Here is a 14,518-nt window from a genome sequence, read left to right as displayed (position 1 = left end):
ACCCAAGCATGTGCCCTGATAAGGAATTGAACAGTGACTTCCTGGTTCATAGGTAGAGGCTCAATCACTGAGCCACTCTGGCTAGGCCTCATTTGTTTTTTAAACTCAGTGTATGCTTTTGGTATTTCGGAGAATAAGCTATTTTACTAAGACTTGATTCTTGCCAACATGCATTTGACTTACCAAAGCACCACTACTAAGGAGGATCATGAAGACAATGAAAGTCTCAAACCAGTTGTGTTCCACAATGCTGTAGCAGGTTTTCCGAAGATTCCACCAGACCTTTCCTTTGCCTTCTTCTGTACTTACTTGACAGAATGGAAACTTTTTAATACATCCTAAAAGATAAGAGTCAATGAAATAAGTTAGAAAAATATATTTTACTCTTAATTAGGAAAAAATAAATTTTGTTACTCCCATCTCAGTCTTAAATCATCATTTTATAGGGTAACTGGTTACTTCATTACCTAGTTATCTTCAGCACCGCTCCAGTATAATGAATCATCAACTCCTAGAATTCAAGGAATTACTTTACCAAAAGTTGCTTAAGTATAAATGGTTTTGTTCCTTAACACTGGTTAGGATCTCTCTTTGCCTCAAGGCCACTGATGAAAATAGCACTTCTCAGGATTAGGGGAAAACTACATGTTCAAATTGCTTATTCCTTTTTGGATGTGATCCTGGATTTTCATTTCCCTCTTTTCATGCACAGAAAATCCCTCTGTGTTCCCCAGTATCGGCCACTGTCAGTTTTCCCGAGCTAATTTATTTTCAGCTCAGTGCTTTTCTTAGTCACACCTATGACTCATCTTGTCAGTCAGTATCTCTATTCCTTTGTCTTCCCCCTCTTTGTGTTCATGTTACTATTTTTTCTAACTTCCATCTACTTTTCTGCTCTAACTCTCTGAGCTTCTACTCATCAGATTTAATTCAATCACATTGAATCAGCAAATTTCCATTGATTAATAAGCAAGATGCTGTAGTGGTTGCTGTGAGAACAACTACTGTTCTCCCTGACAAAGCTCTACAACACAGCTACAGCCCCAAACAGCTCATTCTGGTCACAGCACAAATTAAGCACATTTGAAACTGTAAGGGATGGGGTGTAATTAAATTTATTTATTTCTTTTGTTAATCCTCACCCAAGGATATTTTTTCATTGATTTTTAGGGAGAGTGGAAGAGAGAGGGAAAGATAGAAACATCGATGTGAGAGAAACACATCAATTGGTTGCCTTTTGCATGAGCCCCTACCAGGGCCCAGGCCGAGGAGGAGCCTGTAACCAAGATACATGCCCTTGACTGGAATCGAGCCCGGATTGCTCTATCCACTGAGCTAAACCGGCCAGTGCAGGATGGGGTGTAATTACAGCAGCAGCTACAAATCAAATCACCACACTAACAGTGGAGTCTGAAGGCATTGCTGTATCAATGAGATGACATTCCAGAATGCTATTTATCTCATAAGGTTAACTTTTCCACATTCTGGAGGAAAAAAAAAAAAAAAAAGACAGGTCAAATCATCTTAATTGCGCAGGCATGGCCACTGCTAGAATACAATCCGGAAATATAGATAAATTAACTTTTTGGAAGAAAAGAGGAAAACAAGGATAAACATGCCTTCACCATTTCTTTGAAATATTTCTGTTAAATGAGGTATATCCAGTCTCTGTAAGGAAAGAAGGGAGATGGCATTTAATCGCATTAGAGCTTGTTTACCTTCAGTAAAACAAGCTTCTGGTTTAAGGTCTTCCTCTGGTTCAACTTCAGCTTGTTCACCTTCTCGGGGCGGAGCAACATCAACGGTGCTTCCTTCCGATGAGCTGGTTCCATTTAATTTCTGGAAACAAAACCCCATCGCAAAAATGTAATTTCCCTCCCCTTTTATTAGTTAATTTGGAAAGCTCTGTCATAGTGTGAAAAAAATGGTATTTGACTGTATTAACATCCTACATAATAAAAGGCTAATATGCAAATGACTGAATGGTGGAATGACTGGTCACTATGATGCACACTGACCACCAGGGGGCAGACACTCAATGCAGGAGCTGCCCCCTGGTGGTCAGTGTGCTCCCACAGGGGGAGCGCCGCTCAGCCAGAAGCTGGGCTCACAGCTGGTGAGCACAACGGCAGTTGTGGGAGCCTCTCCCACCTCCATAGCAATGCTAAGAATGTCCGACTGACAGCTTAGGCCCACTAAGCTGTCAGTCAGACATCCCCTGAGGGCTCCCAGACTGCAAGCGGGCGCAGGCCAGGCTGAGGGACCCACACCCAGTGCACGAATTTCGTGCACTGGGCCTCTAGTTACTGATAATTAAGTACTAATAATTTAACATAATTAAAGTCCTATTCAAAACAATATAACTACTGACTTAATTCAGACAAAATAAAGTTTAGACAGCATTCAATGTGGGTGACTGGGAAAGATGGATTATACCAATTAATGAGTTTTATGATCTCTATATATGAATGCCACATGAAAAGCATTTAATTCATCAATACTCAGGCCAACTCAAGAATAGTTTGATAAAAGTTTTATATGCTGGCATCGACTATTGATTATATTAATTAAAATGTATCAAGTCAAATTGTAATTTCCACCTCTTCCAATGGAAATTTTCAGAGGGCAAAGAACATTACCAGTTGTCTGTACTACTGTCCATGTTTCTGTAATTTTAGAAAGGAAGAATGGCTCATTAACATTAGTCAAAGTCATTATACTTCAATTTCAAGCTATATTTTTCTCTGACTTACATAATTTTCTTCTTATTTTACTTCTTTACTAGCAGAAAAAATGATCTCTCTCTTTCTCTCTTTCTCTCTCCTGTTTAATATTTGCTAAAGATTTCTAAATGGAAATTTCTTCATAAATGACAATGTTCAGAATTTATTTTGATTTATTAGGAGCACATTCTTAATTCAACATGTGATCAGGCTGTGGACCTTTCCATTAAATAAATCACTGTGACATGCTACATGGCTAGGAAGAACCACTTTAATGTTACAATAATAAATATCTAATAAGTACTCTAGGTCACTTAGGAAGACATTATGGATGTGCAACATTTTATGAAAACTGATGCAAAGACATGACATACAGCACAACCTAGGCAATGTAAAGCTTTCAGAATGAAAGAACGGTGCATGGATATGTTAATGGTTTCAAAGCCTCCATTAGCTTTAGTAGCTAAGTGGAGGGTCACTCTGCCCTAGCCTTCTGAAAGAGTTCATGTGTCACTAAAATAGGCATAACTGTCTTCCTAAGTACAGGAGAAAAATTGATTCAAAATTCTTGATTTACTGAAATCATAATGTAAATATAGTTTGATATGTTATAATGTGACCTAATTGAAGAGTAATATCCAGATGATACTTTTTGTGATGTCACTTTGAGGGTGAAGTTAACCAGGTGCAACTAAATAGATTATGAAAATTAAGTCAAAATATAATTCTATAATAAAATACCTCCTATCCTGGAGTATGGTACAGAGAGAAGCGAGGCCATCATTTTGGGCTGATGGTTCATAGGATTATTTTAGTATAAGAATTTTACCATTAAATGTCTCTATTTTTTGGAGAGGTGGACATATTTTCTTCTCCCAGGACTTTTCTTTGCTTTTAATATTGTTATTCTTTTAAGAAAATCCCAGGAAAGCTATTGCTGGTTAGAATTGCAGCATATTCTGGTATTATAAAGAAAATGCTGGATAATTATTTAGACTTGGCAACAACTCTCCCTTTCTAATTTCACTTGTTTTATGCGTTGGACACTATAATGTTTAATGAGTGGTAGCAAGAATATCATAATTTCATTATATGATAACATCACAACTACATACAAAAACCAGTAAGGAAAGAAATATTTTTTGAGATTACTTATAAAAAGTTTCATGCTTTTCCTCTTGGCCAGTCCAAGCTCAATGATTTCTTTTGAGCCTGGTCATGGTCCACCTCCCATGAAGCCTTTATTTCTTACATGATTTATCCACACTAAATTTTATAGAATCATTGGTTCATTTTACTTGTTTTCACCAAATATGTTCATATATATATATATATATATATATATATATATATATATATATATAAATTACCATAGATAAAATTATAACTTATGTACATATACATAAACATATATACCAAAATGTATACACGCACACACACACACACACATATATATACCAGACAATCCAAGCACAAAATAGACAATACCATTGTTGAGTTGTGTTACTCTTTTTTTTAAATATATTTTTATTGATTTCAGAGAGGAAGGGAGAGAGAGAGAGAGAGAGAGAGAGAGAGAGAGAGAGAGAGAGAGAGAGAAACATCAGTGATGAGAGAGAACCATCAATTGGCTGCCCCCTGCATACTTTCTACTAGGGATCAAGCCCATAATTGGGCATGTGACTTGATCAGGAACCAAACTGTGACCTCCTGGATCACAGGTCAACACTCCACCACTGAGCTGCACCAGCTGGGCTGTGTAACTCTTATAGACAGAATTAGAGTATTTAGATAATTTAATCTCTCCATTTTGATAATTATTGTCTGAACAGAGCTAATTTAATTGTATTAGGAAACACATTTTTCTGCATAAATAGGAATTGTCTACACTAATACAAGAGAAAGATGCAAATTGACCATACCTTCGCAATGTCCACCAGCTAATCAGGAGTGAGTATGCAAATTAACCCAGCAAAGATGGTGGGTTAATTTGCATATGCAGGCACTGAGCGGCCTGGAGCGGTGCGGGATGCCTGCTTCGTTGCCATGGTGATGACGCAGGCGTTCTGCACCGCCCCAGCTGCTCTGGGCCTCTGGGCAGTGTGGGAAGGCAGAAAGGTGGCTCTGGGCCGGAGCAAAGGCGGTGCCAGCAGCCAGGGGAAGGAAGGCCCATTCTTGCACGAATCTTCATGCATTGGGCCTCTAGTTTAATGAATAATATTTTAGTGTTAAAAACATATTTCAAAAATGTTTCTCTAAAATATTGGCAGACACTCAAAGAAATCTGATAGAAGAAATTAATAGTATAGATGTACTAGTATATACCCACAATAATACACATGTACTTTCCTATTTAAAAACTTTAGAAAATATACTCACCCTTCACTTCTCATTTTAACACTGTTAATATGATTCTAAGATGTTTACTGTTTTTCATATTTGTCTGATATATATTATGTCTTATATTTAAATAAAAATACTTATTTAAAGCAAACTCTTCACAGCACCAGTAATAGTAGCTGCTAATCTGAATGACAACTGAATCTACTGTTTAGTAAGTTTTGACCTCTATACATATTTTTGTTATGGTACTGTCTTTGGATTATAAACATTGGTGAATGTGATTAACATGTTTGGATACAAAGAATTTTAATTTTCTAAATGGCTCTAGAGACTATGCATTCAAAATCATAATGTAAAGAGGTTCAGTAGTGAGTTAGTTCACCTCTATCTGCTTGGTATTATGAGACATAACATGTTTTTTGAAAACAGAAAAGGAAAAAATTTTGCATGCCTTCTCTTCTCAAACGTATTTTACAACAAGAATCGCTTCACTGTAATCCAGGAGTTTTCTGATTCTAAGGATAAGTTCTTTAAATTTATAATCTGTAAAGCTCCTTAAGGAATGTTCAGAGACTTGTAGACCCGCATGCACCAAAGCTTCAAACATAGTTTGTAGGTTAGTGTTCGTTTCACTAAAAAGTGTTCTGTGGGAAGCTCCTTCCCATATCGAGGTTGATGTAAGTTTAATTCTTCATAAATTGAAGAATCAGGCTTATTCATATTATAATCTTCATAGGCCACAATTTTGCCATAGGAAAGTTATAAAACTATATCAACTACATAAAATTATAAAAGTTGTAAATTTGCCTGCATGTATAAATTAAAGCTTAGACTGTCATTAGGTTATAACAACTTACCAATTATGAGATTCTTCCTTATATGCTCTATTCACTGGATCCATAAAGAATTTTATTGCTGAGTTTTTAAATCATTGTTTTATACCCCAGAAAACTAGTTAAGCATTTAAAATTCTATACATTGAGAAAATATTATCTACATAATCTAAACATTTTCTAAGTTCAACACTTTGACATTCATATCTCTGGCAGAGGGTAGTTTGTAATACATTTTATCTTGGCCAAACCCAAATGACTTCCCGGATGGCTATTTAAACACATGTAAATGATTTAAAAGCAAGTGAATGGCGATAAATACAAAGAACTTACTTTATATTGCCATAGCTGTGATACTACAACGATATATATAAAAAAAAAGCAAAGAAAACCTGAAATGAATTTTTTCATATTAAGGAACTTGGTGACTGTACTAAATAACTAAAATTAATACTTGTTCTGAAGTAGTTTGAAAAACATGATTAGCTCTATAGGCATAATGATACAATGCTTATGCTTTCATATAAAGCCTCATAGTACAAGCTCAGACTTGTTTTCTTGTACTATTTTCTTCCTGCTCCTCCAATACTGTATGGCACTTAAGATTACACTCTTCCATCCCTTGTAGAAATTACTGAGTCTACAGAGGGATGATAGCTTATGCTGTACAAATGCACACTGGAAAGCAGGTTTTAAGATGCAACATTCTCCAGGCCTAATTCAGCCGCAGAACACATGCCTGGCTGTAGCAGAAGCCTGGCGCAATGCTGTGGAAGCTGCACGCTGATCCAAGAACCATGCGCTCAAAGACATGGTCCCTGAACATGAAGTTTTCAAGAAGATTAATTACAAATACCACTCATCAGAAATACCAGAATCAGCACCCAGGAAAGCCATGAGACCATGTTTTCCCCATGAGAGCATGAACTTATATAGAAATCCTCCCCTTATGATGAATAATCCTCTTGATTTTTATCCAATTAAATAATGAAATTTAACTTTCAGAGATAGAAGAGAATGTTAGCAACTGGCCTACTTCCACTGAAATGCGCTCACATTTCATTTGTTTTCAATCAGCTATCAAATGTTTGACTCTCACACTGCTGTATGATTCAAGAGGCAAAAGTAAAAGATTCAGCCATTACAGATTGCCTTTAAAATCTAGCCATTGATCTCAAAGCTTCTGGATTTTGTCTTGCAGGTAGAAGTGGAAAATTTTTTGGTCAGACATACTCTCAGGGCCTTAGTCTGATCTTTTGGATATGCATATTCATATCTTGACTGAGGACATTTCACTTGAAGAACAGGTAGCCACATAGTTGAGACCATTGGGTTGCTTATCCAAGGCAGGAAGTACACAACTAAAACCAATACTTCTCTTTGATGGACCATTTATTGAATGGTTAAAAATAGAAATCACATGTATTTGGTTTGGCCTCGACATATTTAAGATGTGTAATTCCCCCTGTACTCCTTTTATCTTAAAGTAGCCTTATTAAGGACATAATATATGAAACTGAAAATGATTATGGGGTAATTGAAGAGTAAGGTAAAGGGGCATCCAGAGGGCAGAAGAAAAGGCTGGTTTATCTTGAGAAGATATACAAAAATTGCCATCTAAACTAGCCTTCATTGAGTAATTTCAGCAGAAATATACTAAAGCACCAAACAGTTCTCTAAGGTCGAGAGGGGTTTAAAATGGCTATTCACACACCCATCTGTGCCTCTGTAAGAGACACCTCACATTCAGATTCACAAAAAGCATGACTAAAAAGTCATTTTTTAAATAAAAAAATAACATAAATCACCAGGGACGATATTTTTTTTTTATTTTTTCACTAATAATCTTATTTCTGAATTTGTTACATTCTACAGCTAATTATCAGTTATCCCTAAAAAATAAGAAAGTATTTATAAATTAAACCTAGAAACAACCCTAAACTCTACTTAGGTGTCATTTTTCACCAAGAGCCTTGAAAATTGCCAATATTCATGAACTTTTCACTTTTGCTTTATAATTTCCCTCCCAGATCCCTCACTCAGGCTCCAATAAGCAATGATATCAACAGGAAAATGTTGAGTCAAGAGAATAAACTGGACATTTAGTTAATCCAGAAACCTACAGTAATTTTGGGAGATGCCCTTTACTCTTCAGAAAACTATAATTAATATTCAAAAGTAGGAAATTTTCCAACTCTCTTTTTTGCCTGCTCAGTTTTGGGTAAAACATTTTAGGGAGAAATTAATGTAGATCAGGGAAATTTTTAAAAATGGGTACACTGGACCAATTACTTAATGATCAAGACACAAGGAACTTTTTCTACCCCATATAATGATGCTTTCCTTCTTTTAATTACTTTACAGTGATCACTTAGGGTTTTGCAGACATCTGATTTAATAACTTTTCTAAACTACATAAAATCCAAGATATGTAGTGCCCAAATGCATACAGACTATGGCCCTTCATATCCAAAAACTTATGATCACCCTACTCTTCTTTTAAAAGACCTTACCCCAAAACACATGAAAACAAACATTTCCATTTGGAGCACATGGGTTGGATGGATTGAAAATTATATTTACAGATCTGAAAATGGAAGCACTATTTAAACATCTATGTGAGTCTCATTTTGGTAATACAACTTACTTATAAGGGCTGAATCAACAACAAAAAGTTGTGGTATTATTTTAATGAAATAAAAGCAGATAAATAAAAAAATGCATGCCCTCAAGTTCTTGACTATCTTGAACTTTAAACATTCTTATCATGTTTTAATATAGATATAAATCCTATGATCATGCAATTATTGCCTTTAAAAGTGTAAAAAGGCTAACTGGAAAACTCATTAGCAGAACCAGATATGATGTTGGGACTGCCCATGTAGCTGACCATGCTGCGATGTGTCACACGATTCAGCAGAGAGCAGCTGAGCATGTCTAGCAGTTCCTTGCCATGGCAGGGGAAGGAACATAGCTGAGTAGCATGCAGGCCAGTCAAGATTCATTTAGAAATTAATTGTACTTGTACACTTGCTTGGGTAACCTGGGTAAAAGTGGTGGCACGAGTTTCTGGCTGGTTAAAAAACCCCAGAGCTGCATTCTTGATGGCTCCCGCTCGATTTTACCCCTGTGAGAAGTAAGAATGGTAAGCAGTGAAGGTCACAGCAGGATAATGCTAGATTGTGCTTTGGAATTCAACTTTAAATATGACTCTTAAGAGCATTTATTCTATATCCTTTATCTAGGAAGACAATGAAACCTTTTGAGGACTAAGTTGTCAAAATTTATAATTATATAAAAATTCAAAGAAATCATGATTATGGAAACTTTAAAAAAGATAAAAATGAACAAAATTAAATGTTATATCTTGTCACAATATTTGTATAATTCCAAATTATTCAAAAAGAAAAAGATCACTATTTTAAAATCTGTACCTTAAATTCTCTTACATTTTTTCATGCAAAGCTTTATATTTACTTTCATACCAGACTATTTATGTTAGTGGTCCATATAGATGGATACAATAGGTATATATATATACACATAATATATCATGTAATATATAATAACAGCAATTTATTTTTTATCTCTAAAAATTTCTCTCCAGCTGGATAGAGTTTATTATGAAAATCAATAGGAGTTGATTAGATAGGCTTCATACACCATCTACATTAATGATTAATTTACTGCCTCTTCCTAAAGGAGAAATGAATTGAAATTTTTTTTTCTTTTTTTCTGTGATAAATGTATCACTCTGCTTGGTTTAGCTTGTATGTTTTCTCACTTTGTCAGCAAAGAGATAAGATACTGTGCTCTCCAAAGCACAGCTCAATGTTCTTTTTCTACTCGTGGTAAAAAACAACAACTAAGAAGCATGAACCAAAATGTCACTTTAAGAATATGTTATGTGTGTGTGTGTGTGTGCGTGTGCGCACGCACACATGCTTGTATGCATGTGCACAATAATTACTAAAAAAAGAACACAGCTAACATTAATGTGCTCCTGAAATGTGCTCAATGTTAGCAGTTTTCAGAAGTTTCAAATCAAAACTGAACTTTGCTGAAATTTATTTAAATCTTCTCTATAATGTTAGAACATGCTGATTTTTGCTTTTAAAAAAAGTGTACTTTTAATTTTTGTGTGAGCATATATGAAAATTGATTGCCCTGTTACCTTTTCAGGGATTTTTTTTGGTACTAGTTTTAAAAACCACTGACATAAAATTTATTGTTGAATTTAATTTTACTGCACAAAATACTTTGCCATTTTATCGTAACTTTGTAAAAGTATTTAATTTTATATTTACTTTGATTCATTTTCCCACCTTATTATCTGTACATTTTAAACAATTTCATTACATTCTGTAATTAGATTACATGTACCCAAAATTAGCTTGAAAGAAGAGAGAATGCTTATTAAAAAAGTCACCCAATACAGAAATTTTTGTTCCGATAACAAAATGTTTTCTAGGACTTGATAATGAAGATATTGTATCCCATTTATTCCAAATTTATGATTTTTTAGCCACTAAAAAGACATGACAGTGAGGTAGTATTCTTCCAAGCAATCATTTGAGATATCGTCAGACATTACAGAGTTTTTTGAAGTATCATGGAAACCAGCTGTTTCAAGATATTTAGTTTTCACGGTGCCAAGGTGATGAACCTATGATATTAATGTAGCAAAAGTTTCTCCAGCTCTTTGGCTTTTCTAGTTCTTCTTGACCTCAAGCTAGTCTTGTCCCTTGTCTTCCCTCATTTTTCCTTTGTACTTACTTCTTTGGTGAGCTCCTCTAATTTCAAGGGATCAGATAATTATGAATCTGTATTTTTAAAGCTATTTTAAAACCCTGCCCTCTCACCCAGGCTCTGGTTCCAAACACTGGCACTTCTATTTCAGCATATCATAATGCAATTCCTTCTCTTCCCATATAAACATGGTGATCTTTTCTACAAAGATTTTTAGACATTGCAATTACCATTTTTCCAATTTCCAGATTTTTTATTGGGTTTATCAAATTCCCACACTTACTCCCCTACTCCGGAATCTCCTCACCTCATTGCTATCAAGTGATTGTTACTACATTCCCCACCGTAACCCCCGCTTATCCCTCACTCTAAACTGTTTAACTCATTGATATCAAATAAAATTTCCTAAAACATAATTTTTCTATTGATTTCCCCCTGCTTCAATATAGACAGCTTCTTATTGCCTATGCAGCCAATTCCAAACTCATCGACTTACTTCAAAGATTGAGCAATCTGAAACTAACTCATTCAAAAATATTTTCCACTATCTTCTCAACCAACACTTTATTCATGGTGATTGTTTCACTGTCTCACCTTAATATTAAGCTCACTCTCAATTCTATCTTTTGTTTAGTAGGTTTTTGCTTTTTGCTTTCTCTTTGTATATTTGCCCCAGACTTTGAGGTCTGTTTTATCTCTTCCATTTAGCAGCTTACTATACTCTTGCTGTTCTCAATACCCACACCCTTATATCCAATGCTATAGGATTAATCTTTCTAATGTCTTTCATTATTTTGTGAGTTAGTGTTAGCTTCCCCAAAGATGTTGAGGTTTCCCTCAAGGGGGTTATGTTATGGAGCTCTCCTTTACTTCTTTCTTACTCTAAGTATCCAGCAGAATGCTAAGTTAATAAAAGTATTCAATAAATGTTTATTAATTAATTGGTGTCTCCTCTTAAATAAAACAATATCAGATGAAAAATTAGAATTAACTTTTTATTTTACTAGAATGAGCAACATATAGATTAGATTGAACTCACTAAGTTGACTTTGAGTGGAATTCAGAGAAAAAAATCTTATGCATAATTTAATGTGTATTTTTACCTTTTCCAAAATATTTTCAAACTTATTATTATATATCAGCAGTTATGAAATGCCTAAAAAAAAGATCAGAAAGCTACCAGTTGTGATATTGTCAACTACTTATTACTTATATAAATTCAGTGTTACTGTATTTAAGAAAGAAGGTTATAAAATATGCTCACAAAATCAGACAACACTGGTCTGATTCCTAGGGTGTCAATATTATGCCCTCAAACTAAAACTTTCTTTTATAACTCTATGCTAGACTTATTTCTTATTGGTATATTAGAATTCACAGATAAATAATAGTAAAAATTTTAATACTGTTCTCCACAAACAGTATTGCAGAATTAATACCAATAAGCTAATCCTATGAATTCTTATCATAAAGTGGGGAAAATTCCCTTCTTTCTTTTCTTTTAAATAACTAGTAATATGACAATAAAAGCAGCTTTTCCATCTATAATTTAACTATAATCTTCAAGTAGAGCTTTTCTAAGTAGTTTTTAGTATTTTCAAGTTCATCTGGAAGACCTTGTAGATTTGCTCATCACTGACTGAGCAAAACATTATCAGTGCTATTTGTAGTTTTCTAATATGTACAACTCTTTCATAAATGAATAACACAGTATCATAGGCAATAAAACTTTCAGAGGTGAACAAAAACTACATGAACTTTCACATTAAAACAAATTGTAGCCCTAATATATTATAGAAAGTAAGGAGATGACACTTTCACAATGATCAATAAAATATGGTTCCTTGATTTTTCTACAGAATATAATTAGTACAGTATAGAACGTATTAGATAACATCTCTTTTTTGGAAGGCCATATTTTTAAATCAGACTTTCAAACTATCAGGAAAATGAATACTAATTATTCAAAATGAACATTTTCGATGGAAAGTTGGAATTTCTATGATTGAACTTTCCAATAAAGAATATTTTATACTTTTAAAATATTACCATATATAACTTCCAATATACTTTTAAATAATAAACACAATAAGAATACTAAGTAATCATATTGCCTGGTTATTAAAAGAAATACAACACAAAGTTTAAAAGCATTCTTACCTCTTTGCTTTCTTCTAGTTCAGACTCACTGCTGAACTCTTCAGTATTTAAGTTTTCAAAGTCAGACTCTCCAACAGCAATTGGCACTGTCACAGTGAGGCTGGGGTTGTTTATGAAGGACATATCATTTTCATCGATTACATATTTTTCAACACTGCTTCCAGTACCTACACCACTGGTGGTTCCATTCCCATCTTTTAGATAATTAAGCTCTTTGCTTATTTCAATTCCAGTATTATTGGACATGCAGCTGTCTATTTTGTTGCCTTCCTGGATTTCTACAACTTTTGGCTTTCTAAAAAAGGTTTTTCGGAAACAGTCCTGTATCTTACTTTTCACATAATCAATTCCCTTTTGCATCCTTCCTACTGCAATCTGGAGATTGTTCATTTCGTTATCGTCATCAGTAGCAGCAAGGTTGTCAGAGCTAAATGAACTCAACAATAAGGCCAGAAAGAGGTTCAGAACCTAAAAGGAAAAAATTGTTTCATTAATATTGAAATATGCATAAATATAATAGCTTAAATAGGGCACTCATAGATCTTTGTTAAAATTAATTCATCAAATGCTTCTACATTGCTTACTGTATTTCAGACACCATGTCTTACTTACACACTACTTAAAAGGACCTGACATCTATATGCTATAAGGGCAAAATGGAAAAACAAGCTCCATCTATTTCCTACTGAGGACAATGGGAAACCAGAGCTTCTAAGATTTAAATTGTGTCTACTCAGGGTTGCCAATGAAAGATAAATCCCATTTTTATGTTTTAGCTCAATGAGAAAATAATAGATATTTTCATTTTAATCATTTTACTTCATTTTACCAGTTTGTATAGGGAATGTCTAGTTTTGTGTTTAAATAATGAATTTATTTATTTAATAGTCTAGTAATACGTTAAAACAATATACTTGAAATGTACATCCTTTGTCCAATGGCCACAAACTTTTATAACAGCAGAAATTTCTAAATGCAAATTATATAATACATTGCCCATAAATATGCTTTGAAATTTGTGTCCAAATAGTTCAACAGATGGAGAAAAATTTAAAATTATCCCAAGGCATAGGCTAGACCCATAAATTACTTTTCTCTTTCCTCTTTTTGTACAGAAAATATGAGGAAATCTTATCTCTGAGAGTATCTCTGGGATACATGGGGAAAATTATCTAATTAACAGATAAAATATGACTAATACAGAATAATTAATTATAGCTGATGCAAAAGGAAATTTATTTATAGGAATATTTTTAGCCTGAAATGTAGTTACTGAGTTAAAAAAAATGTTACATGGTAGGAAAACACATGAAAATAAAAAAATACCAGTTTCCTTATTTCTGTATCAGATTTTGTTCAGAATATAGAGCTTCTTAATTTATTATTCTGAAAAAAAAATTGCTTGTTCAAAGGTATTCCACAACATTATTTTAAGCATGTACATTTGAAATGTACCTCTCAATGGAACAGTCCAGTATGATAGTATAAAGAAATGCTTTGTCTACACATGATTGAGAAATTTAAACATTAAAACTAAATATACAGATTGTGTTTTTACATGTGTGCTTTTAAACCAGAGCTGAAAGTAGGTCTTTTATATCTAGTCAATGTCCATTCGTATGAGTAACTTAAACTATAGTAATTTATTTTCCTTTTAGGAAGCACATACAGAGAAGAATATATTTAGTCCCTTCCAAGCCATTTGGATAA

At 34.0% G+C, this 14,518-nt stretch overlaps 1 protein-coding gene across 1 annotated transcript in view; it reads right to left on the bottom strand.

The window, feature by feature from the left end:
- LOC307106186 (sodium channel protein type 3 subunit alpha-like) overlaps window positions 1–14,518 on the bottom strand; it is a gene marked incomplete at both ends in the record, with an annotated part of 80,024 nt that overhangs the window by 20,647 nt on the left and 44,859 nt on the right. The window contains 3 exon segments of the mRNA XM_079782441.1: window positions 184–338; window positions 1,719–1,839; window positions 12,809–13,276. Coding sequence (XP_079638567.1) covers window positions 184–338; window positions 1,719–1,839; window positions 12,809–13,276 — 744 coding nt within the window.

The sequence above is a fragment of the Cnephaeus nilssonii genome (genome assembly GCF_951640355.1).
Source record: "Cnephaeus nilssonii genome assembly, chromosome: 10".
Lineage (NCBI taxonomy): Eukaryota > Metazoa > Chordata > Mammalia > Chiroptera > Vespertilionidae > Cnephaeus > Cnephaeus nilssonii.
Note: the sequence above shows the minus strand (reverse complement) of the source record. Positions and strands in the feature narration are given on the sequence as shown.